Consider the following 27,060-nt stretch of genomic DNA (forward strand, 5'->3'; position numbering starts at 1 on the left):
GACTGGCAGAGAGGTGCGAGAGCTGCGGGGACAGGACTGTGGCCCTGGGCAGTGCACCGTACCTCAGCCTCGCGGGTGCCCGGCACACGCCTGCAGATCACTCACGGGATGGAGGGACGTCTCGGCTACCAGCCTGTGCTCTTCCCCGCCCAATCCGGAACCCGCCCCTTGCTGACGCTGATTGGAAGACAGCCTCCGGCCACCACCCGGGCACTGGAGAGGCGGCCTGCCACTCGGCGGGGTGGGGCCTGCTGTAAAGTTTCATTGAATGCTGGTGAAGCGGGGCGGCTCAAGAAACAACTGCAGCGGGACACGGTGGCCGGAGCGGCAGCAGAAGCCAGGACATTAGGGGCGCACCTCGGCAACGCACCACTGGGGGCAGCACCTCAGAACCTAGCGGTCAGGGCGTGAGATGCTTGAACCCAGGGTCCAGACGGAGGTTTCTTGAGCAGGCAGCGGTGGTGCGCCCGGAATGAGCCCTGTCCCGCACGGTGGGAGCAGCTGGAGACATGCTCGGGGGAAGTGGCGGCAGTTTCATGCGCTGTGTACGGAATCCTGACTCATCCCTCAGCATCGCACCTACTCCTGCATCATTACGTTCGTCTACCGCCACAAACTTATAAACCACAACATTGTACCGCCTTCAGACAACGAATTTCAACGCCGGTAGAATCCTCTATCGCATCGTCTATGAACATCTATAAGGTAGCGCTGAATATACCCACTACTTGGAGTAAGGCGGCGCTATAGATAGCGCCCGCAGAGTGCCGCTCGCAACTTCTGAGCCCCCATAGGACTACCCTGAATGTACTGCATGCGGAATAGTGGAACCGGAAACTTTGGGTCACCTCACCCCCAGACTCACCTCCTTCATGAGAAGGGCGACCCTGACTATTCTGCCTGAAGAATACCCGCCACGGAATCCGAAAGCTCGTTGATCACACCGCCTTAGCATCATTCCGTCCATGGGATAACAGGACACTGAACACCGGTCGCAGAGTTTACCGCTTACTGGATCACATAGCCCCACCAGGATCTTACGTTTTTTGACATCTTTCCCAACCTCTGGATTATCTTTAAACCCATTCTCACCTGCCCTACAAGAGAGATGCTTATCTATTAACCCTTTGCTGCAGGGTCTGCCCCACTGTGGGAATGCCGAAGATGCCTTCGGCTGCGAGGCCTGGCGATGTGTACATGGGCTGAGATGGGCATGTGGGTCGGCGCGTGAGGGGAGGGTACTGTGACAGGTCATGCCGAGCAGCTCTGGACCCGAGCAGGGGCGGGCACACCGGTGATGGGACCGTGGCTGTGACACGCCGGGCTTCACTGTGTATATTTGTGTTTTGATTTGCTCTCTGTGGAGTCCACTTCGCAATCATGGCTTCCGAGGTGATGTGTGGTCTGATCTTCAGACTGCTTCTTCCAATGTGTCTTGTGGCTGGTAAGTCTGGGAAGTTTTAGAGTGAAATATGTCCTGTAGTGTGAAACGTGCTTGTGGCGAACGATGGCATGCTAACTACCTACACACACAACACACACATAAACACCACGAGCCAACAAGAGCTTGACTCACTGTTAACATGTGAAAAGCAATATAAATGTTTACCGTAAACGTGGAGCAAACATCCAATGTATTTGCCGAAACTTTGCTGAATATCCACATAACGTATATGCCATTTTATTCTCAAATATCAGCTTTGTAATAGTAAAGCAGGCCGTATGAGCAAGAACAGCTATTAACACATGCACAGTATTGCTCAATATGTTGTGGACAATAATAATAATCAATTCAAAATAGCTATTATCGTGCAATATTTTGCGTAACATTGAGTTTTATATCTCAATATTACCTGTGTTAATATTGATGCACTTTTTATGTGGGTTATATTGCTTTGTACTATGATATTGATATATATATATATATATATATATCATCATCATAATACACGAAGTAAGTCTATTGCGTGCTATATATTACTCAGGACCTAGGGGTTAGGATGGTTCATTTAGTTAAACCCTTTCCTCTGAACGATCTGGTTATCTGCAGTCCCCGGCATGGCCGACTCGGCCTTCCATTCTTCAGAGAAAGGTAAACTGCGCACAATCAAAATGGTAATACTTTCGCTTATTTTATAGTGCTTTGACGGTGCGGAAAGGCGATGGGAAGCGCTACGTTCAGTAACGCATTATCGTTGTATTATCTGATTATTCTCGCTGACATTGTGTTATGTGAAAAAATGAGTGCCCTATATCGTCAGTGATATCGGTGCGTATCGTCACGGTGATGCATGATTGGTATTCTGTCATGCGTCTGCCAATGAACGGTATCCGTGGATGCTAGGACCGGACATTAAAGTACCACAGTGGGAAGGGGTGGACTTGGGCTGCTCTTGTGCGGGCCTCGCTCTTCCACCTTCGACGGATCACCACAGGGCCGTAACTTCCATTAGTGCAGCAGGTTCAGTGACACTGGAGCCGAGGGGCCCGCCAAACTCCAATTATTGCCGTATTTCATAGTACAAACAACAGCCTGCCGTCCTTGCACTTGGGCACACTGGCTACGCCACCCAACAGGGGACGGTATGCGCGAGGGTCGCCGTTTAAATGAGTTGTCTAAGATGAGATACGCCTGGCACCACCACGGCAGTCCCAGGGCTCCGTACACCACGCACCTCCTCTCAACCTTCCAGCGTCGCGTGCCCGGGGTCTGGGCGGTTCACATCCCGCGTGCCGGACCCTTTTCACACAGTGTGCTCACTGAGACAGTGGCAAGAGACGTCATTCTCCTTATTAGCTTGAACTCTGTCGGACGCTATGTAACATGTCACAAATAAACGGGACAGTTGAAATTATGGATTGCAGCTGCTTTTCGAAGGGAGGGCGCGTGAGTAGCCGAGCCCTTGTGTGTCACATCACTACCCTTCACAGGGGTACCTGTTTACCGGGAAACCCTCACAAGTCACAGAACTCAGGCGCCTTCAAACCCAGGGGCACAAGAGAAGGACCTCGTGCATCGAACTCTGCACTTTTCTGGGTTAGCACTGGTTTTCGGAGGTGCGCATGGGAGTGAGATGCAGTCAACTGACGAAGAGGCTACAGAGACCACATTTAACGAAAACTTGGGGTTCAAAAGCAGTGTGTTCATTGGGGTGATGCAGCTTGTTGCTAGCAATTGTGCACATCTGAGGTGCAGTTTTTGGGGCTGAATATTGTTGCCCTGCTTGAACGGCATTATGCTCCGTGCCTCGTTGTTCCGGATTTTCCGGTCTCGAGGTGCCATTTACTTTTTGTCTGATCTGGGACAACGGACAGCTGTCTCGTACCCTCAGACCCTCTCAACCCACCCTCAGGTCGGTGCAGTGGTTGTGGCTTCATTTGGAGAGCAGGTCACTCCTACCCCAGGTGCGATTAGATGTCAGAGCCTCGCCCATGTCAACCTTGGCACAGTTGCCAGCCGGGCTGTGGGTAAGATTACCGATGCCCATAGTGTCCACTTCCAATGGAGGTTCACGAATTTTCAACGGGAGTAGAGAGACTTCTAGGGGCGCAGTCCTTGTGTAAAGTAGGTTTTTTTCACGATACACTACAGTTCATACCTTGAAACTTCTACATAACTGTCAGCGGACCCGCTGGACGGCGACAGGCCGCCACCTCTCCTCGTGGAGATGCGCTTGGCGCGGTGGAAGGCGCCTTTAGCTCTGTGCCCCTGTGCGCACGGGGACTGGAGGGCCGCGCCTTGTGCCACGGGACCGATGTTACTCGCAGGTGGAAGGAGCACCCCAACCCAAGGGCGCGAGAGGCACACAGCTGGGAACGATGATGATAAACGATTCCCGGGTGTGTTGTAGGCGCGCGGGCCGCTTCCTTCGGTGTGAGGGCCCCGCCTCTAGCGCGCACACACTGTCACTTTTATTCGCTACTCTCTCGGCCCTTCTCATTTCGGTCTCCTGTACCTGTGCCTCACACCTAAACCCTTCCCCTTTGCTCTCTTCTTGCCTCTGCCCCGAGGGCTGTGGTGAGAGCAATTGGGCTCCCGAATGTTCTACAAGCTCATGGGGCTACCCCAGTAACTTTGGCGTGAGTGGCCGCTCCTTGCACTCTCTTCCCGCACTCTCACGCATCCCCCGACAACCATTCCGTAGCTCATCGCTCAGGCCCAAGCTGTGTTGCAGCCGCTGGGGTCGATGCGCCAGATGTAGAGTGAGTGTCTAGCCGTTCCCTCCTCTTTCCCTCGCACATTTACACAATCTATCCCTCCACACTGCGCTGACTTCTCCCGCTCGCTGCCCCGAGCGTGGCGGTGCCAGTGCTCGGTGCTGATAGGGGCCCACGCCCTGCGCAGAGTATGCCAGCAGCTTCTGCTGTGGGCCGTCTGCAGATAACAGCCGCCGCTGCAGACAGCACCACATGCAGGTTCCTTTCGTCTGCTCGAACGCACGAGTATTGCCAATGCTCAGTTGTACACTATTTCTTTCAAACGTCCTTTACGCACTAACGGGGCGCGGTGGTCCCCAGATGCAGGGCATTTGCATTGGATCCAGCTTCGCCGTGCCCTCTGTTTGCCTCTTGGGCTCGGGGGTTCTCACACTGTCACAGTTGACAGTTGTGCTTCCGTCCTTTCTGCAGCCGTGCAGTTTTCGCCTAGCAGGATAGTTATGTATTATGTATCCCAGTTGTGGGAATTCGGATTTAAATTTCTGTCTCCGAATGAGATGCTCTTTGCTTCATAAGAGGTGCATTAGACTGAAAGGGACTGTTTCATCTCCTGTGAGGGGCCCGTCACAATGCTCACAGAGCAGTGAGGGCCCTGTGACACTGTTCACAGGGGCTGCGGGCTTTCAGGCTGGGTGTCTGTCTATTTCTACGCCGCCGGCCCATCCCGCATGTGTTTATTATTTACCGCTGTTCAATGCTTTAAGGTCTCTGCAGGTATTCTGTAAACTTATAACTCCCCCAGTCAATCATCTTTATCATATGATCTTGTGAGGCGTCAGTGTATGAGCTTCCCAGTGAAAGTGGTTCATTTAGTGAAGTACGAGTTTAGGTGACTAATTCAGTAACCTCCCTGGTGGAAGTGGAACATCTAGCGAGGTACTTGTTAAGTTTTCCTAATTTAGAGATCTTCCCAGTGGAAGTGGTTCATTTAGTGAGATGCTCAGCGAGTTTACTAATTTACTGACCTAACCGATGGAAGTGGTGCATTTAGCGAGGTGCTCATTTCGTTTCAGTAATTTAGTGATCTTCCAGTGAAAGAGGTGCATTTAGTGAGGTGCTAGTTTAGTTTACTAATTTAGGTGCCTTCCAGGAAGAAGTGGTGCACTTAATTAATTTAGTAGCCTTCCCGGTGGGAGTGGTTCATTTAGTGTGGTGCTAGTTTAGTTTGCTACTTTAGTGAGCTTCTTGGTGGAAGCGGTGCATGTAGTGAGCTGCTACATTAGTTTACTGACTTTCCCGTTGGAAGTGGTACATTTAATGAAGGGCTATTTTAGTTCACTAATTTGTTAAGTTGCCTTTTTGTATAGCATGAACAGCTTCTTCCTGAGATACGTCCCAGCACTGGCCAGCAGGGAAATTCAAATGAGTCCTTCTTTTAGTGGAAGAGGAAGGTCTTCAACCTCTTTCTGAATAGCGCATCAGATTTGAGTTTTCCAAGATCAGGTGGAAGCCCATTCCACAGTTTGACTGCTAAAACTGCACACGAACGTCCGCCCCTGCTGGCTTTGTTGAATGTGGGTACTTGCTAAAAACCTTGACTAGCAGAGTGAAGATCTCTTATTGGTTGATATTCACAAAACCTATTTTTCAGATATGCAGATCCATTTTCTGGGCTACTGGGGGCATAAGCGGGACGAATTTAAATTTAAATGGCTAATTTATTGAAAACCCTTGAGTTGCTTTAGGTGGTTGACCTTCCCACTGGAAGTGTGTAATTTAGTGAAGTAGTAGCTTAGTTGTATTGAAATTGCATTTACATAGTGCTTACTCACCCTGATGAGGTGTTAAAGCATTTTACACGGGGTGTCCTACTGCTTCACACCCAAAATCAGTTGTTAGTCCAGTGGTTTATTAGTTATTGTTGGTTACTGAGATTACACTTAGGCTCACAAGAAAAGTATTCCATGCATTTATTCCAGTCTCTTCTCATAGAGAGAATTAATAGAAGTTAGGTGTGATGTTTGTGGAGCGATATGTGAGTTCATGCAGATTAGTAGATTAACTAGAGGAGAGTATTTGTTATTAGGTTGCAGGCGTATGATTTTTAAAGGAGGGATGATCTTTGAAATGAGGTGTGGGCAATTTGCAGAAATACAATAAAACAGATGTGCTTTACATAGGCTGTCCTCAGACAGAGGAGGTATGCAGAAAATGGAAAGGAGAGTGCCATTCAAAAATATTTGAGGCAACAATTGGAAGTTTTTAAAGTCAACACCAGTTTTTCATGCAAGATTTTTGAAATACAGAAGAGTGCTTCTGAGACTGCATGTAATCTGATGAAGCATACCGACCAGACTCGGGTGAACAGCCCACTAATGTAGTTATCTTGAGATTGTTCATTGAGTGAGGTAGAAGCCAGGAAGATGCTGACTCGGTGTTTTATCATGGCTGTGCTTCATATAAACATGTTTCTGTGTGTTACAGAGCGTGATAGAAAATGAGGCTCCAGAAACTCAACTTGTTGGTGCGCTATTCTTGTGACACCCAGCTTGTTGGTTTGCTGGTACAGTGATACAAAACACTTGCAATGAGATTGCATGGTCCCTTTGTTGGTTCTTTGTGAGCCCCGATGACCTGCAGTGCATGAAGCTTAAACCAGGATTCAAAAAACTTTGACCTGCAGGTTACACACAGATAGTGGTGGCTGGTAATATTTTCAGGGAGGGGTCTGTGGACCACACACACACACATACTCACTTTCTCACACCCATGCATTCACACATGCTCATATAAACACATCCATTCACAACACTCAGGACCCAAATATTCATATGCATACACGCGCACACACACACACAAAACATTTTTAAAAAATTACACTTACCTGCTTTATCTCTCGGGCATGGAAGCCTCGGAGGTCCCAGAAGGGTTGGAACTGCCTTCTCTCATTGGCTGACCTTAGGTCAGCCTGTGATGGGATGCAGCAGGTCCTAAATCATCACAGAGTGGGATGGGGTCAATGAGAGTTGCTGACCCCACCCCACCCCACCCTATGATGAGGAGTCACTGATAGACACTCAGCCCTGTGCACTTCAAAGCTTAAAACTGAAGCGCCCAGGTGCGAGGCTGTCAGTGACAATCCTCATCATGATGGGGAGGGCCCGGAGGTGCTTTGCCAGGCTGATAAGGTCACGCCTACTGGACTGTGAAATCCTCACCCCAGCAAAATTCAGGTCAGCCACGTGCCTGCACATTTAGTGCATGTCTAGCTCCTGGCTGCCTGAACAAGAAGAGGATCTGTCAAGCTGAACATTGCTCTGCCTGCCAGACACTCTTCTTTGTCAAGAAAAAGGTGGGGTGATGGTGTGCCCCCTCCACCTGTTAGGACGGGCTGCGATGCCCATAGGCTTCTGGAATTAATGCATTAGTTCCATGAGCTGTCCTAATGACTTACAGGTCAACCAAATACTTATCTGTGGTGAAAAGTAAGAATCGCTTAGAAGAGGCTCTTGCTAATTTCCAGGCATATTCACTCCTTGGTATTCCTTACGGGGTCATATATCTTCTCTCAACTAAAATCCTGTAGTGTTTTCTGTGGGCGTTGGTGAATGTCTCTACCACAGTCACACGTCGTTGATGTGGCTGGAGCAGGAACCAGAAAATCACATTTACAACTTCCCCATGGAGGGCTGTATCTGAGAGGCCCATATGTTACTTGGGCCCAGTGTCTCAAGGGAGAGGGATGCAGTAAGTGTATAGGTAAATAAAATGCAGGAACCAAAGATTTTCTTTAGAGCCCACTATTGGTTCTGTTGAATACCAGGCTGCTAAATACAAAGGTTGCTACCTTTGATTCCAACTCATGCATCTCTCGTCCAGATCCCTACACCTCATGATTCTTTATCTCACTTTTGGAGGTACCGTTTTATCCTCCTATTCTCCCACAGTCACTGTTTCTCCACCTTTCTGCTCATTCTTTCTGTCTTTTCAGCCTTTCCCTTTCTTTCTCTGGGTCGAAGTCTGATTTAAAAAAAGTGCAGGCCCTCACAAATGAGTGCCAGCACCCTCCACCTTCAAACACAAACACAGACACAACTTACAACGTCGTCCTTGATTAGAGCTTTATTTACATGTTATGCCGCAATGGGTGCTTGCGCTCAAGAATTCCTGAGAAAGTCACAGTTATGTCCAGGACAAATCAAGTAGTCAGAACTGAAGGTCCTCAGATAAGGACTCTAGTGTTTGTGTGTGCTTGGGCCCTCCTGTCTGGCACCCTCCCCCACCACCTCAGAGGTGAAGGGTAGATGCCCACCCATTCACTGGTATGGCCTATTTTGTTAGAGATTCACCAAGAATACGCTTTATACTCATTATGTCTTTTTGCGATTAACAATAGGGTCAGTGCACTGCAATGTCGGATTGGCAGTACCAGGCATTGGGTGCTTCCCGGGAGGCTGGAAGAGTGGGGGCTGCTTTTGTTACTCAGAGGACGGTTTTGTAGCAGTGCAGTAGTTTTAAAAGCACTGTGTTCTTTGTATATTCAACAGCTTTCAGGCAGCGAAAAGTGGGAAGATAATTCTGGTGCTTAATGTACCTGCTGGAGAGAGATCGGAGTTTTGGCTAGTGGCAGTTGTGACTCATCTAAGGTAGTGCAGGGGGTTAATATGCCTATTGCAAAGAATGCGCACTATACAGATAAAAGAACAGTATTTTAGTACAATGCTCAGTTGAATACTACGTTTGTTACAGAGATCCTTTTGTTACTGTGCAGTTCTCAAGTTACATTCATATGAACTGCCATTAAAGTGTTGCATGCAAACTGCATGGTACAAGTTAGAAAGGTATGTTTTTCCCCAGTCTTTGATTTTCCTACTTTTGCTAAAAAGGATTTGTTTTGGTAGCAATGCAGGGTATTCAGAACGTCAACCCCAACCATTCTGTTGCCATCTGAATCCTGAGTTTATGCTTCCCTGGATCAAGAACTCTTAAAAAATGTCTACCAGTATGGATGGCATTTAAAGCCTAAACCTCGTATTCACCCTTTGTCTTATGTAACATATTCTATACACTGATTTACACATGTATGATTAATTGTCTCTGTATGTGTGTGTGTGTGATGTAAAGTTCTCCAACACCCTACTCTGGTAAGAGAGGTGCTATAAAACAAATGTAATGTGAGAGAGGGGCTTTGAAGAGATGAAAGGCACTGTTAGAGGGTGATGGTGAGGGAATCATTGAAGTGCCCCAATAAAGATTGCTGTATCCTGGTGTATTGTAAGGTTATCATTTACCATGCTTTAAAAACGAATACCGATGAATATATAATGAAAAATGTGTTGTAGAAGGCACTGTTTTGCCATTTTTTCCTACATTTTCTTGGGGGCAGAACCCCACCCAAGCCCCATTGCAGTGGTCAGACCCGCTCTCAGGGCACCCTATGGGGGCTGCTCTAACAAAAGTTGCCAGGGCTGCTTTGGGTTCCCAGTCCGGTCTCTGTCTCTGGTGTACAGGGCAGCGAGCTTTACTAAACATGCCTGTGCCCTGTCTTAATAGGCTATTTGAAGAGCTGACCATTTGTAGCGTGTTAAAAATCATTGTTCTGTTATATCATAAAGGTCATTGGTCGTCTCTTACTTCCTTGCCAGCATCTCTTATTTGATGTCCTTTATAAGAAGTCAAGCAGAATCAAGGAGAAAGCAAGACAGCGTTTACTTAGAAAGGCAAGATATTACATTTCTCAGCCCTTTACGTACAACGGAGCATAAAGGTTCATTTTTTTAAAGATCTGGAATACCTGCAAAACACACATTTCATTCACAGCAAGGGCCGCCTGCATTTTGTAATTAGAAAATAGCTTCTTGAAATCAGAAATGTAAATCTTTCCTAGAATTTTAATACAGGAGGCAGAGAAAAAACCGTGTTGCCTCTGCTGGCCGATTTAAACGCTGTTTAAGGAAGCACTATTAATTGGCCTTCTTTTATATCAGAGTTTTCTTATGCATCTGTACAGTATTGTGTGCATCTGCATGTGAACACGCGCGCACGTGCCTGTGTAAAGGGCCCTTTTTGCTTTAGAAGAATTGGGCAAATGGAAAGATTGTATTTTTTGTTTGTTTGCAGTTTTATATAGCGTGAACTTGACCTGAAGGTATTGGAGCACTTCACATGAGCACCAGTTAAGTCACACAAGGACATATTCATTTTGGTATGCATGGGGAGATTAAGTATTTGCCCAGAGTCAGAGGATGTTGAGCTGACGCCAGACTCAAACCTGATTCCCTAGCTCCAAAGTCAGCTGCTCTGGCCCTTACGCCACATCTAACTGAAACTAAGATTATGTGTGTCACAATAACCTGCATAGGGGTGCAGTTCAAGGGATAAGAATGCTGTACAACCAATGTGTATTTGCACATTTCTGTTTTCTGTTCCTGAAGTTGTGATACCCACATGTACTGCGTATTTATATGGTCACACGTGTAAAAAAAAAAATGCAACCCACCCAATTCCCAGGCTCTGACCTCTCACATGTGGCATGAGGATATAATTTATTTCTATATGACATTTATCATGTGTGAATATTATGAAAATCTGGTATGCTCCTGCCCTCCTGGAGAAAAGTGATAGAGATGCACGCTTGGATTGCAGGTTCTTGGCCATCGTGTGGAGTAATGGGACACACCCTGATATCTGTGGATAGGTTGGACATTTGTGTATACACATTTATTGTGGTATTGATACCATTATTAGAATGTCAGAGTAGCTATGTTGTCATACCCTAGACTACTGTGGCACCCCTAAAGCCTCCACTGCAGCAGCCTGTGCAACCCAGCACACACTACTAGCGATAGTCAATTCGTGGTTAACTCTGTAATACAAGTGTAAGGGGTAAATTATGGCAATATTGCACCTTGCTTTATAAATGTTGGTGAACATTTTTATTTAAAAATTAAAAAATGTATTTTCCATTACAACATTCAAGATACAGCGACATATGCTGCGACGACTACCTGCTTCTACTATAAACCAGGATTTCCATGACTATTTGTTTTGACTGTTTTTTAAAAATATTCCTGAGACCCGCCCTCAATGATACAATGGGATGGGCAAATAGAAAAATCCACATTCCATCTGTGAGCGTGGGAGCCTCAAATTAATTTTGTGTACCTTGTGTTCAAATGGAGGTCCTTAGTGTCCACTTTGTTCATGAAAATTCCCAAACCTGTTTCACAGAATCAAGGCTTGTGAACTCATACCAGTAAAATGAAATTTCCATACTTTATATATCCCTTAATATCCTATACTTGATATAAAGTCCTATTTAGTAAATGTTCTAAAAATCTACAAAAATATTCACCTGAGAAAGGTACCACACTGTAGTATATGATGGCAGAGATCATCCCGGGCAGAAATCATTGTAATAGACTTGATTAAATCACTGTCTGAGACCATGACAGCAGTGTGGTACCATAATGCAGAGACAGAGGAGGATACATAATCCCCTGGGGAGGAGGGAGCACAGATCAGCATGGATTATGGTCCTTCAGGCTGAGACCTGCTTCCCAAAATCAGAAAGCTAGGCAAAATAAATTTTCTAAAGGCATAAAGAAGAGATTTAGGGCCTAATTTAAACTTCTAAAAACAGGTTACTCTGTCACAAACATGGCCAATATCCCATCCCCAGGGGCAGCGCTTCAGGGAGGGGGGATGTTTGGGTTGTTACACCCCCTAATAAATGTATTCTGTAATGAATGGTTGATTACAGGTGGCTTATGATGAGTAAGGTGAGGTGTTTGTTTCGTACACAGGTAGACAAAAACACGCACAGACACACTGGTGGTTTTGAAGTTCTTAAACATGGTTATTTTACAAAATATTGAGTTTTAAGTATCCCAATAATCCACACTCTTCTCCCTTTAAATTGCTCCTTAAGTCCCATTCATGCCCTGCTTCTCATATAATGTATTTTAACAAGCTATGTCAACGTGATTGGAAAATCTGAACCTCAACCCCCGCCCCCATCTTACTGACTAAGCTATGTCCCTGGTCGTCCACCTTCTTACAAATGCATTATATCCAATGGCGTTTGCAATAGGGCAGATGAAATATTCATTTTGTTTGTGACACAGTAATATGTCTACCAAATTTTAAATCAAACTCTTAATGGTTTGTACTTGATCAGCACTTTGACAGTTTTTTTCTTGAAGGGAACAAGGAGGAGATCATGTAAAGTTTTGCATAAAATGAAAGAATATGCTAAAGAGAGTCTTTGCTAAGGTAGGGTCTCTATCAAATAGTGAAAACAAGGGGGGAGCCAGAGGCATCTCGTGTAATTACCAAGAAAGGCAGACGACGAATAGATAATGGAGACAGTTGCAAGTTGGTCATATTTTTTAAATTTGAATTTTAGTTTGATTCTAGCCCTTAGGGAATCCACAGGATTGTCTATAGTAAATCGATAATAGCATCTCTCTTTTAGGCCACCAAAGAGTTGGGAGTCAGAGTTTGATCCTCCAGCTTGTGATCAGAGAGCCTAGCACCGTGGACATAAAAGGACTGGAGTCTGGCATTCAGTATGGTGCCTACTACTGTGGCATGGAGTCTTGGGAGCTGTAGGGACACACCTCCGTAGGTGCCTTCTTTAGAAGACTGCTCCCTTGTCCCAGGGTCACTCTTCATTTTCTGACTCAGCTTTTGTATCCCGATCCACCACCAATACAAACAGTCAATGCTGGTCCTGTGTATGTACCCAGAGTTTTCAGTGGTTGCTGCTGAGTGAGAGTGCTAAAATCAATATAATGTGGAAAGCAGCATGGTGGATCGGGATGGGTAAACCGGGGTGATCTCTCGGCTGCTCTTATGTGGTATATTAAATATAAGGAACCCCCTAACATTGTACATAACCTGTAAACACCAAGTCACCATTCAGTGCACAGATCCTACACAAACAGGAGTCTTTGATTTCACTTTTCTATGCTGACATCTTTAGGGCTGTTAGTTCTGTATTCCACTCCACTAATCAAGCCATTCTGCTTCACTTATACCTTAAAGTACACACAGAAAGGGATCAGAAAAGATTCAGTGAACACACTGTTTCTATAGCACACATTCTTACCAGATCTGTGCTTATGTTGGTGAGTACTTTTCAACTGGACTCCCAAATGCAGCTGTCTAGGAAGACATCAATTGCTTGTGCAATCTAGTTTAAAACTCAGAAAGACGTTCACTGCAGCAGCCTTGTTAAATAATGCAAAGGTAAATGTTATAAAATGTACAATATTGAATACAGCAGGCGCTGCTCCTTCACTATGGCCACCCCTCTGGCCAAGATCCTGGAGATGAAAAATAAAACGATAGTTACAGTCTTGTTTTATGTTTCATCTGCTGGCTCAGCTAGCAGTACAGGGAAGGGTGGTGCAGGGCCATGGGAGGAGGAAGGGGGAAGGAGGAGAGAGTGCACCTATGTGCACATGTGTGTTTGGCTTGTCGTTTCAGGCAGGCCAAACATGCATGCGCACTTAGGTTTCTCCAGCCCTGCTGGGTATAACAGCTGGGCTGGAGAAACTACACAGACCCCAGGGCTGTGTCTGAGCGACAGTCACTGCCGCTCAGACCAATCCTGAAGCTGCTTTCATGATATGTTTAGCATGAAAGCAGCACTAGGATTGCTGGGGAGTCTGTGCTAGTGTCCCGCCGAATGCTGGGACACCAAATGGAAGGAAGAGGAGCGAGGCAGCAGGAGACGGCGATAAGGTAAGTTTATTTTATTTTTATTTTTCCATCTCCGTCTCCATCCTCTCCCCTCCCTCCCACCCCTCCCCTTGAAATTTGCAGCCTGGAATACAGTTCAAAAATATTCAGCCCTCCAAATATGAACAAGCAAAAAAAAAAAATGAAAACATCTTTTAAACAAGTCTTTCGTCAGCACAATACATTAACATTGTCCAGTGTACGTCTTTTAATACGTTATGCGCTGAAATAGTGAAATATTTATAACTGCAACTGTTTATTTTATTAGCAATATGTATCTGATTTGCTCATAGTATTTCTGTATGTGAATGTGAGATTGGTTTGGATGATGGACATTTTTATGTGCCTGCACATTCATTTTAAGTTTGTATAGTTCTGGGTTTTGATATCAGGGAATTTCCTGTTCCAGCCAACTACGCCTTGGCACATTTCTCATTTTATTCTTTCTCCTAGGGTGACACTGTTTATGCTACAATGCTGCCCTTTACTTTTATATGCCTCTCATATTATTATTAGGAGTGTGTAAAAGTACAAAACTCAGTGCTTCGCAACTATATATATATATATAGTTTTTTTTTTTTATAAAAACTTCACGAGCTTTAGGAAGTGCTTATTTGATGAAGATTTTTTTAAAGAGAGGGAAAATAGATGGAGCCATGTGGAACGCTCCCACAGCCACATAAAGCGAATAGCTGCCTCTCTTGCAACCCAAGCATTGCTCACCTTTTTCCCTTCAATGTGTGGAGGGCCAGCATCATTCCCTGGCTGCTACAAGTTCGGCACCATAGGCCATGACTCTCAGGGTCCAGTGAATGAATGATGGAACAACATTTCCCCACTGCCATAGAGATGTATGGGGAACCCTGAGTGGTAGCGTACAAAACTGGATACCATTTCTTCAGTCTGATAGGGTGAAACATCCAGAGAAAGATGGTTGAACTTCACATTTTCATAGTAAGGCAAAGCAAGAAGACTATGCCCTCCTTTGTGAAGAGCAAACTATCACAACCTGGGTGCAAATAAATCTTTACACATCCCTACTCTGTAAGCACTGTTTCTACTGAAGGCACTACCATTGCATCCTGCTACACTGCTCCACGCAATTTGCTTCAGCCTTCTGTTGTCTTATCTTCCCCCATAAACCCCGCCCTACTTTGTTCTTTCGTTTTTGGACTGCTCCTTCTCCTTGCAAAAACAGTACCTGTATTATTAATATTTTTCTCATGGTTACTTCTAGGCACTCTGAATCTTGGATCCCTCCTTCATAACTACAAGAACACTTTAGTTGCCTCCACGTTTTCCTGCATCATTCTCCATTGACTTTCCTTTGGATCCTTCCTGTAATTAATTATATTCCTAGTTATGAATTATGTTATTTGATTTTACTCTTCATTATTCTATAGCCTTACCAGTCACCTATCCGTTCCAATGGGCCTCTGCTTTCCTTTTGCATAGTTCTTCAAGTCACTGTTCTGATATTTGTGCTTGACAAATTTAAGGTCTACCTCTTTACCATGTATACAAATGAGATTGTATCTCCACTGTCGGCAATCAGCCTTTGTTTCAGCTTCATACCACTGCATCTGCTTGTGATGCTGTCCTCAATACATGCTTTTGCTTTCTTCCAGTCTCTTATCTATGTTGTCCCTTTATTCACTGTGGGCCACTTCCTTCTGTCCTTTTCATTCATCATTTTTCACCTCTTCCTGGATCACTTTTTGTTCATTTTTCTGCTATCCCACTTTTCTATTGCAACCTCATGTTGTTTAATCCGTTGCTCAGATCATCTTGATATCTGCTTCTTTTGAGGATGTAGCTAAAGCTTTCTCCACTTTTCTTACCACCTCTCTCTGCTGAATGCCAAGTGCTTACTCTTCTACACTCTTTAAACTATATTTAAACCTGTTAAACTCAGTGCCTCCACTGCTCTCTACACCTCAGGTACTGTTCTCGTATATACCAAATACAGGGAAGCACATTCCATACAGTCTCTTACCTTAATTCTGAAAATAACTAATCTCTTCAAGAAAACAAATAAAATTGATATAAAACCACACTCCGCTCCCACACTGCCTGCTAAGTTTCTTCAATCAACCCATTCTATTTCTACTGTATCCCCACTAAATATGTCAGTTTTTGTACCTCTAAAATTTGATAGCTTCTGGTTTCCTTTTCCATCACCTCTCTCCTCATCCTTGTCCTCTTTTGTCCCTGGTTCACTCATGTGTTCTCTCTTATTTATGAGTCAGAGCTTTTCCTCTTCCTCAAGCATACTTAATCGACCCTTCCTGCCCCTAATTCCTCATTCATTATGGTTCCCAATCGGCTCTGACCAGGGTCCTTCACTCTTTGCCCTCTATACTTCACCTCTAGTTAATATTGTTGCTTCTTTTCATATTTCCTATCACTCCAGTGGAAATAACTCTGAAATACATCTATAGTTTCTTTGTTCACACTTCCACCTCATTACAGTGTTTTCACAATTCTATGGCCATCATGCAAAGAATGTAGGATGTCCATGAATGTTGTTAATTTCATAGATAGACACATTGAAAGAATTTATATTTCCACAATACCCCTCCCTAAATTCAAGCTGGATACTAGGTACCAGAAAAGACCCTGGTTTCACAGAGGGGGGTTACACATGTCTATCAAAGATTGCACACTGTTTTTAGGATCAATCTACAGCCTCCTTTATACTATAAAAAAGCGAGACAAATGCAAAATATTTGGTTTATTAGCAATTGCTGAAGCCATATGACATCAAAAACGATTCTGTATCAGTTATTGCATATATGGCTTGCATGTTGATTGTTGCTAAACTACACACACAACTTTTAGGGAATGTAGTGTTTTTTGAACCCCAGGGAAGAGGAGAATGACCCCTCACCAACGCTGCCTAATCATAACTTATGTTATACTTCTCCAATGCCTATGCTAATAACGAGTTATGCAACATTACGTTTTCATTTATATAACACATTTCATTGTGAACTGTAAATTGTAAATTTATCATCCCTCATCCGTTAGAGATTTTTCTGCTATGGAATTTGGTTATATGTCCGTTGCAAGCAAATAATGCTAGACCCTTTACAAAATGCATGTTTTCAGTGCACATATCTGACTAATGGATACAATAGGTTCCTAACTTTGCATACAATACTATTTTACTACTTACTGGTACAGAAGAACAGAATTACCACCCCTTTCTTTATGGAGTGTTTTGTGAGTTTGGGGTGAGTGAAGGGCTTATCTACGTCCCTGTAGTCAGGCATATTTGTGAAATTCCACTTTGCTACAGGAAACTTACATTTCCAAGAATGACTAACTTCGCCCAAAGCATATTTAAACCCGCCTGACCAGTCTCGACATTTGGTGCAAAATGGTCATGCTTGGGACATCCTATCCCAAAAATACTTAATGGAAGTCAATGCAATCTCTCCTCCATGCACGTAAGGGGTGCTGGGAGAGTGAAGAAGGTGAGGGATAATGAAAGCAGGGGTGTCGGAAGCCAAGGGCTTGGGTGACAACATCCGTGAGTGGTGGCTGCAGGAGCTAAAGCAATGGTGCTGGGCAGGAAACACAAGTGCAGATGGCAGGCTCAGAGGGTGACAATCTCCTCATAGGGGATACCAACATGGGATGGAGGACTAGCTGCGGAATAGTTTAATTTGTCATACGTAGTAGTTCTGCAGCAGTGAGAGCAGATCTTCCACTGCTGGAAACAAGTGTTGAAACTGTTCCTTTTTTATAATACAGCCAAAAAACTAGTTGTTAAGGTCAAAGTGTTTTTTTTTAAATTAAAATTGTGAACCTATGAGTCCAAGACTTCTTAGAGTTGCATACCCTAGTTGTCAGTGTGGCATTCCTGCTAAGTAGGCAGGTGATTTGACATTCATAATTGACACCTAGGAGAGGGCAGGGCCTTTGAAATGATGAATGTGGTGTTATCCAGTACATTACAGGGACAAAGTCACAAGATTTTTCTGTGAGTCGGTGGGGCTTTGGACTCACTATTGAATTTTCAGGACCAAGTCATATATTTCTGTGAAGGAAGGTTCTGGGAGTTGGCCCTTGAAGTAGCAACTTTGTCGGCATTCAAAAACATTTAAATACTTTTTAAGCATTCATCTGCGCTTCACAGCCATCAAAAGAATGAAGCGGGCATTACTGGTAGAGTGGAAAATTGCGTAAGAGGGTATGGTAACTGAACATTGTGACCTAAGTATTGTCTCACAAAAAAGTCTTGTCATAAATGTCTTTTGCAAAAATATAGGCACATTGGAGTTGATGATTAAAAATCATCATCCAATGGAGCCATATTTTCAAACGATGCTTAGGCCACATTTTGTCAGACAATGTTCTTGTTATTGATAATCCACCTTACAGCCCTTAGAATTTATTAATTTTTTAGAGGGTGTGAGGAAATAAGAAAAATCTAATAAATGTGAAGAAAAATATATCTATGATGTGCCACAAATTTCCTGAGTTGCTGTATGTGGAATTTTCTCAAGATCAGAAACCTGCAAGGGGAGGTTTAAGGATTAGTGGCGTATGCAAGGAAAGCTATTCAAATCATACTGTTCCCTCGTGCATGCTTCCACATTTTTAGTAGCGCACATGGTCTTAAATCCTGTAAATATGTATCCTGGTTTGTAACTGATTAAAGAGGTCTTTCAAAATGACAAATTCACTTTTCCATTACTAATTTGTTCATGACTAGGGCCACTGGAATTATACGTCCGGAGAGGGACAAATTTTGAGGCAGGATTGAGTAAATTATGTGGCAAGAAAAGACAAATTATGCGGCCTAATGCAGCACATTTTTTAATACTATTACTTAATTACTTTGGCATTTGTAAACTTGGTAACACTGTCTGGGCAATACTTGCACCTCATCAGTACCATTTTAACACCCAAATATAGCAATAAGCAACAAAAATATGACCAGTCCAGCTTTGCGAAGGGCCTTTCTGTGTGTGGCAACACGTCACAGCATTTATAGTAACTTTTGAACCGTTTGAGCTAGATTTTTTTTTTAAATCTGCAGAATATGTGGCAGATGATGGATTGTGTGGCAAATGCAGTAAACCTATAATCATGTGTAAATCGCCGCGGCTGCACAATCGCATAATTCCAGTGGCCCTGCTGACAAACAACCTTAAAGGCATTTATATATCATATGATGATTCTGTCCAGAAATGATTCTGTACGGTGAATTATGACTAGAAAAGAGGCTAAGGGTTGTCATCTATGTTGCCAAGTAATGGGAAATAGAACAGAACATATCAACCGCCAAGTAGAGAATAAATGTATATTCATACACACAACATGTCAATTTATTATTCAATGTTATTCGTAGAAGGGAGCTATGACAGTGCAGTGCTTGTGAAGGTGATGTGCTATAATATAAACAAATATAAAATGACAAAAAACCCAAGAGCTTGCTGATAAATACTGCAAACTAAATGTCAACTGGCAAGCAGTTAACTCAATGTTATGCCCATTTGTAATTGCATTCAAGCAAGCATTTGATCATTTAGGCATCAGCGTTTTGACCTTTTCGGCCATAAATTGTGGTTGAGTGTTTGCCAGGACAGACACATGGGATACACCCTCTCAGTGTTTGATAAAACAATAGGTGACCCATGCATGTCACATCATCAGGTAAAATCAGTGCTTAATAGAGCTGGTGGTTTCCGGTGCTCGGCATGGGCACTTAATCATCAACACCGGGACTTATGACAGCCAGGCACATGGTGATGCCTGTCTAATTGTGTAATGATCACAGCAGCCATTGGTTATTGATGCTATATACATTAAAAATGACAAATACTTGCCACCCAAAGCTATAACAATAGCTTGGTTGGCTGGTGTTAATCATTCTTAACATATACAAAATCTGAATTGTCATTAGTAGCGATGACAGATGCAATGGACGGTGCCAGCTGTAGTGGTTTCCTGACAAGGGCCCTGGCACTTTTCTTTTTTGCAAATTAAGTACTGGGTAAAAGGATCAGATAAGAATCATTTTACTTCGTTATGGACCGAAAGAAATGATGTCCAACGTCTAGGTACCTATCCTGGTCCAGAGACCTGAATGATACTTTTGTGCCCTGGAATAATAAATGAAGAGCTACCTGGAAGCAAACAAATATTAATTGATTGGGCAACATACACATTTCAATGACAGACAAGAGTATACTACGTTGAATGCAATTTCTTCCACAAATGTGTAACCCATTTCTGAGTTCAATTTTCTTGTCACAAAGTCGGAAAACAAAGCCTAGTGTACAAACATTTTTCTGTTTGTGTGACATATTCTTGCCTTCCTCCTTAATTTCCAGACGTAAGTCACCCTTACCTTTGGAATACAATGGATCAGGACCAATTTGTTTAAGATAAAATGTAAGCTTCTCCTTTCAATATGGCTGACACAGCACGGTACTTATTGTTACTAGAGCCACCAACGCCTGTTGTATTGCATTGGGTTGGGTAGATTGAAAAAGAAAACTGTTTCCCTTTTGGTAAACATCTCTAAGAATGGCATCTGATAGAACTGCCTCTTTTGTGACTGTCTATATGAAATCGTGTCTCCCTTCTTTTGCATCTCTATTTGCATTTAGCTGGGTTCCTAAACAACTGTTGACACACCGGGAGGCATGGCCTCGCGACAATACATCTACAATGTTGACATAAAGATAGACAGTGACTTGTTAAATTACATGAGTGTGAACTGATTAGAGGGAAGAACAGGCAGCAAACACGAGGTATAATAAGCAAATACAGCCAGTGTTTGCTTCCCTGTCTCTTTGCTGCTCTCCAACACACATATCCGCTCTGTGTAATATATATTGTTTTAACATCTTTCACCAACTCAGCCAGGCGCCTCCTGATCCAATACAGCCTGACATTGGGATTGGATTGTGAAAGGGAGGGGAACTGGATTGATTTCCGATTGGCTGCTGAGAGGCAACACCATTTCAGCAACCATTAAAAATGTATAATCGAAAGGAAACATGTTTTGTGGTGTGTCATGCTGTGCGGAGTAGCCAGTTTTGTGCAGGTTACAAGGGGCCTCACAAACAAAGGCACAGAATGTCATGTGCATACCCTCTAGGGTGTAAAGTCTGTTTCCACATGTGTGCAATTTATCAATGGATATTCACTTACATCACCCTACCAATCACACCTAAAGATTTCATGACTTAATGTAAATTGCAGACCTGTTTTTAGTGTATGCCTCTGGACGATGTACACATAAAGGGTTAGGGAAAAGAGAAATCTCGTTATAAATTCCTGCTGTAAAATCTTTTCTATAAAATAAATATGTTCAATGTAGCTTACGTCAATTTCTACACACTTTCTGAAAAATAGACTGGTTCTCTTATGCACATGTTTTACAGTACAATTGGCAGAACTTTTTAACTGCGCACAGGTAGGTGTGGACAATGTTTCTCTAAATGTAAATATCTATAAAGTTACCATCTAGCGGTGGGAACCATTACTTGCTTTGCATAGGGCAGTCCTTCTTATTCTCCTCTGGTGATTCCTACATGTGTGTGTAATATATATATTCAAAGCATAACTTGCACACACATAAGAGTTCCTTTCAAGCATGCGTTATACATCTGTTTGATACTGTGGTATCTTGACGCATGCTTTTATGCGCAAGTCACTCTAATGGAAAACACCTTTGTGAAACAGCTGCATGATGCACATGTACAATGCAGGGGAGGTTGATCTCAAGCAGTAAGTTAAACAGGGTGGGCACAGGTTGGTCTTTGGTGAAGGACTCCGAGTTTTGAAGGAAGTGAACAATTGGGTCACAGGAGATGTGAAATCGGTAGGTGGTCCAGCATTTGACTGACGGTCACCATTTTAACTTTGATCAGCTATAAAAGTCTGCTACCTTCAGTTTAGTTTAACATTTGTTCATTCAGGTTATGTGAGAAACTTGGGTCTTTTAAACATGCAAAAGGATCAGAACTGGTATGTTTGTGCTATATGACCATATGAAAACCTACAATACTATAGTGCACATCAGTGGTTCTTATCATTTTGACTTCTGTGGACTGCAACTTAATCATTACTGGAACCCAGGAACCCTCACTGAATCATTATTGGAATTCAGTGATTGACACTGAGCCACCCACCCTAAGGTGTTCCCATAATTTGAACCACTAAAAATAGAGAAACATGCACACATCAAAAATACACAAATTATGAAATATTCACAAACATACAAAATAAACATTTTAATATTAATGGGAAGGTTGGAGGTTTTCTATACTCAATTGAGGCCACTCATTGTCCATATTATATTCTCTTTTATGCATGTGCACTGCTCCCAAGAATCAATCTGAGGATGTTAACTTAATTTTTAGTCTCCAATTTCAAATTCCTTCACATTTACAGAACGTTTTAATTTTTTTATTTTTACATTTTGCTTCTTTAAGTTATATACAATGTATTGATCAGTGAATCTTATATAATTTTCCAAGCATTTGCAGACCTCATGAGTACATTTTACCGACCCCAAGGCGTCCCCGAACCACTCGTGTACATCATTTATTAATTCATAATTTTTCTTTATGTATCTGTATTCTTAATTGTATTATTCTATTTTATGCTATATGATTCAGTCTCACTTGAAATTGCCGTAGAACAGGGTGTCCCTTACAAGAATGGTAGTCACCCCACCACAACACAAGAACAGAGCTGTTAGGTAAAAGAGTTGTTAAAAGTGAGATGGAGACACTTTGCTTTTTTAACTTTATAGCCTGATAACAGAATTGAACTAGCATTTCCTTACAGATGGGCAGGCAACGGAGTGAGCCACTCAGGCCCCACATCCATTAGGCCCATGGCATGATCGTCATGAATACAATAGATGGCGTGTGTCATCTAGACAGAAGCTTCTAAGCATGTTACTCAGTGAAGGCAGGAAGGAGGCCGAAGACCCCTGTTTGGGAGAGACACATCTCATGGATCTTGGTGGACTGTTTTAAAAAAAATGTTACTTTGACTTAGTGTTGCCCTTCAGTTCCTGGTGGGCGATTATTAGCAAGCGATGGATCAAGAATTATGCAAATCCTATGGTCGGATAGCATTTTGGGAGACACGCTTTCCCAAATACATGCAACTCAGAAGCCAACGGAACTATTGTTCTTCTGAGGTACAATAAATGAACACCATTGTGTGGGATCATATTAACAGTAATGTGTGGTTTGAGTAAAAATCAATTTAGAGAATATTAAATGTATGAACCAGAAACAATTTAGAACAGGAATAGGTGAGGGGACATACAAATAGTATAAGTATAAAAGTTGTAAAATAGGAGGACGCTTTTAAAGAAACATAAACAATGTTAGGAAGAAGTAGACGTGTATAGGTACAAAAAAAAATCAAGAAAAGAGAAAGTGAAGAAAAGAAGGAGGTAGATAGATTTGCCCTATGCAATGAATAAATACATATAAAAAACAAATAATGAAAGAGTGGAGGAATACTGCGGCGGAAGGCAGAGAGGGTAAAAATAAGCAATGGGAAGGGGTATCTATGCCATCTCATGTTAAAAAACAAGTAGTTAAATGCAATTTCGTGATAATAGCCATTCACCAAGTTAGTTTAAAAAACTTGGTGAATTCCATTCTTTTTTCAAATTTCGAAAAAAACAAGTTCGAACAAATAGGTTCACCAATATTGCAAACAGCAACTCTGTTTTTCTCAAAGATCACATACACGTTATATTATACCTTAGCGTCTTCTGGTGTAACTTGCAGATGTATGCAGATTGTTTGTGAAATCATCATACATTACAGCTGTATTAGTAGCTTTACTTCTCTTTATGTTCAGTTCTTTGTAGGGAAATATAAATAATATGTAAGCTTGTGTTCAGTTAAATTAAAGGGCGCAGTGACCCTTAGCAAATAATGAAATCCTACACGAATGCTTCTGTGCAAATTGAGACTCTGGGTAAATAAACGCGACCCATATGTGGTTGAAGACATAATTAGTCTACTGTGTAAAAAGTTCAGAGTTCAAAGGAGAGCTGCCTGTTACTTAAAGGAACAGTTCAATAGACACACCATGGTAGGCTTGACAAGGCATCCCTCCCCCTACTCATTACAAATGTGCCACCAAACAAAAATAACCCGTACTTGAATAAATACATTTTTATTTTTATAGTCTGTCGACTCTTAGTGGTAGGAAATATGTCACTTTGACAAAACTACCGAGCTTGCAAAGTAAACGGTTGGTATACTCAGAGGCAAGGAGTTGTGTGTGCGCGTGTGTACGATTTTCAGTGTCTGTGTGTTTGGAAGTATTTATAAAAGTCAAGACCAAAACCTAACATATGAGAAATAATAAAGGTATGGTGCCATGCTTTCAAAATGGAATGTCCCATTCTAGAGCCTGCTGAAAATTATTGATTCTCCGTAAGACTGAAAGTCAATTGCCAGTATTTTACACATTTGTAAAGTCAACTGATACTTTCTTGACGCTATTCTTTACTTTTTGCAAAATGTGGCAGTACTTTTGACTGCATATTTCCCCACAATCGTCAACCTGCTGTGACGAGCCGCAGCAGTGTCCTTAGGTCTTGCAATGCCTATAGTGCAGGGGTTCCAAAACCCATAAATAATGGGGCTGATGCTATACTCAATAATGATAAAACATGAAAAGCACATTTTCTGTGACTAACAGTCTTCAAATGTTTTTTTTTTAAATTGTGCAGCAAATTTGTGGAAGATCCACAAATCTATGGTAGATTTGTTTTTTAAAAAGCTTGCTTCTATGCAGTAAAAAAAAGTACTTCCTGTAGTGGGCCAGAGCCGGTGTGGGGGTGGCACATAGGTACCCCACCCCAAGCCTAAAAAGGCACCGGGAATCCCATCTCCCATGGCTGACATGTTTGTAAAGGGGAGGGGATGTGTGCCCCTCCTCCCCAAGCCCTAAGAAGCCCCGATGAACCTATCCCCTGAGTCTGAAATGCAATAAAAGAGAAAAGAGCTGCATGGCCCCCACTCCATGAGCCTTTGTAAGACCCCACAGCCCTATCCTTAAGGCCGTTTCCTTTAAAAAGAGAAGGGAGATGAGCTACGTGGTGTCCCACCCTGAGTTTTTAAAGGACCGTGGGGACCCATTCCCTGAATGTCAATTGGTTGAATAAAAGCAGAGGGGTCTTGTGTCCCTCGTCCCTGAGCCTTTTTAGGCCCTATGAACCTCATCTCCTGGTCTAAATGGAGGGCTGGCTGAGTCTTAAAGGCTGTAGAGACCCCATCCCCTTGAGCCAGCTCATTACTCAGTCACGGGGAGCCCACCCCCAGACAGAGTAGTTTCTCTGGGGGCATTTTTAAATCTCCCGTCGGGTGGGAGCAAACATGCCTTCTCCCAAAGTGTGGTCAGGGAAGGCAAGTCTGCTCTCAGTCAGCGGAAAATTTCAGCATGCGCCTACCGGGGGGGGCAGCAAACTTGCTCATGCCCAGAGGGAGCATGAAACAAACAGCTGCTCCCTCCGGGTGGGACCAATACCGCCTCCGATACTATGCAAGCTGTTGCCAAGGGGGAGACCTAGGGCCCCCACCTTGATTCTGAATGGGTGATCTGTTTTGGTACCGGGCACCCACTTGCAATTAAGGCAGGGGCCAGAAGATGGGGTCTCCGGGGCTGTAATAGAGTTAAGGAGGGGGACCACGCAACCCACTCCCATTTTTAATGGCAATATGCTCTGTGGGATTGGGTCGTCAGGAAAAAAGGTTCCAGGAAGGGGACCACACAACCCCCATTCTCTTTATAATGACATTTGCCCCGGGAATGGGGTTCCTGGGGCTCAATAAGGCTCAGGGAGGGGGGCCAGACTGTGTTCTCCCCATTTTAATGACACATGGCCCTGCGGTATAATGTTTCTGCGGCTATATTGGTTCTTGGAGGTTGGTTGCCTTTAGGTGTGGTTGACCACAGGCCAGGGCCTGTGGCCAATCTCCTGCTGCTATCAGTAGTGTGACTGCTGTTCTCAAGGGGTATGATAGTGCTTCTGGTAGTGTTTGAACGCTAGTCTCTCAGGGATGTAACTATTCCCATTAGTGTGTGACTGCTGGCATATAAGGGATGTCAGTGCTGTTGCTAGTGTGTGCTTCCTAGTTTGTGATGGGTGTGAGAGTGTTTCTTCTAATATTCAACTGCTTATCTCATGGGTGTGAGAATGCTGTTGGTAAGTATGAAAGGGCTACACGCTCCCCTCCCACAGCAACGTGTCCCCACAATCAGTAAAGGGAGCTAGAACACTTCATCCAAAACAGTGTCAACATCAAGGCACAGGCATCAAGAAGATGGTGTTCCAGAAAGTTCCAGCACCACTTCTAAACACAGTGCCATCCTCACACCTGCAGGCATCGAGAAGAGGAGGACTCCAGTGCCCTACAAAGCACCAACGTTAACCCCACAGGCATTGAGGTCATGGGAGGCTCATGCACCCCTTCCACAAAGACAGTGTTGCACTCAAGCAAACACAGCTTATTATTCGTCAAATCTTGACCCAGTTGAGGCTAGGATCCTCCTGTGTTTATGGTCTGTGTCAGCTGCTGCAAATCTTGTTGTAGCAACTGAAAACTGTTGCTTTGTTGCATGCTTTACCACTACAAGCATAAAGAAGAAGAGACCCCAGCACCCCCACAATACCACACCATAACCTAAAGACATTGGAGAGAGGAGGGCAAAGAAGTCTCATCCCCTGGTACCTTTTCGTGATGGTACCACTTTCACACGCTGTGAGAAAACAGAGCTGATTGCAGAGGCCCCCCTAACTGTTAGCCCCCATTTTTCACTTTTTGCTGGTGTTTTCCTGACTCTGATGGTGCCCTGGGTACTGGTAACCAGTCCCAGGGCCTGTGCTCTGTGTAAAATCAGTATGCAAATTAGGCTAATTATAATTGGCTAAGTCAACCTACCTATAAGTCCCTAGTATATGGTAGGGCATGTAGGTTTAGGGACCCCAGCATAGGTAGTTCACCTAAAGGTGCACTGCTGAGGTGCCCAGTGTCATTTTAAAGGCAGACCTGCCTTGCTAGCTGCTTTTAAATTAAAGTTACATTCGACTTTGGAATTAAATGTAGTTCCAAAGCCTTAAACTACCTTATTGTTACATATAAGTCA

General features: G+C 43.5%; 1 protein-coding gene across 3 annotated transcripts in view; it reads left to right on the forward strand.

Moving 5' to 3' along the window:
- The first annotated feature begins 228 nt into the window (after positions 1–228).
- The window catches only part of PIEZO2 (piezo type mechanosensitive ion channel component 2), a 1,085,167-nt gene continuing 1,058,335 nt past the window's right edge, over positions 229–27,060 (forward strand). For 2 of the 3 annotated variants that reach the window (XM_069216450.1, XM_069216468.1), the window contains exon 1: positions 229–1,444. In XM_069216450.1, the coding sequence (XP_069072551.1) occupies positions 1,381–1,444 (64 nt within the window). In that variant the 5' untranslated portion in view covers positions 229–1,380. The remainder of the gene's footprint in view (positions 1,445–27,060) is intronic. The other variant, XM_069216460.1, reaches the window with a different exon arrangement.

This window comes from Pleurodeles waltl, chromosome 2_1, assembly GCF_031143425.1.
Source record: "Pleurodeles waltl isolate 20211129_DDA chromosome 2_1, aPleWal1.hap1.20221129, whole genome shotgun sequence".
NCBI lineage: Eukaryota > Metazoa > Chordata > Amphibia > Caudata > Salamandridae > Pleurodeles > Pleurodeles waltl.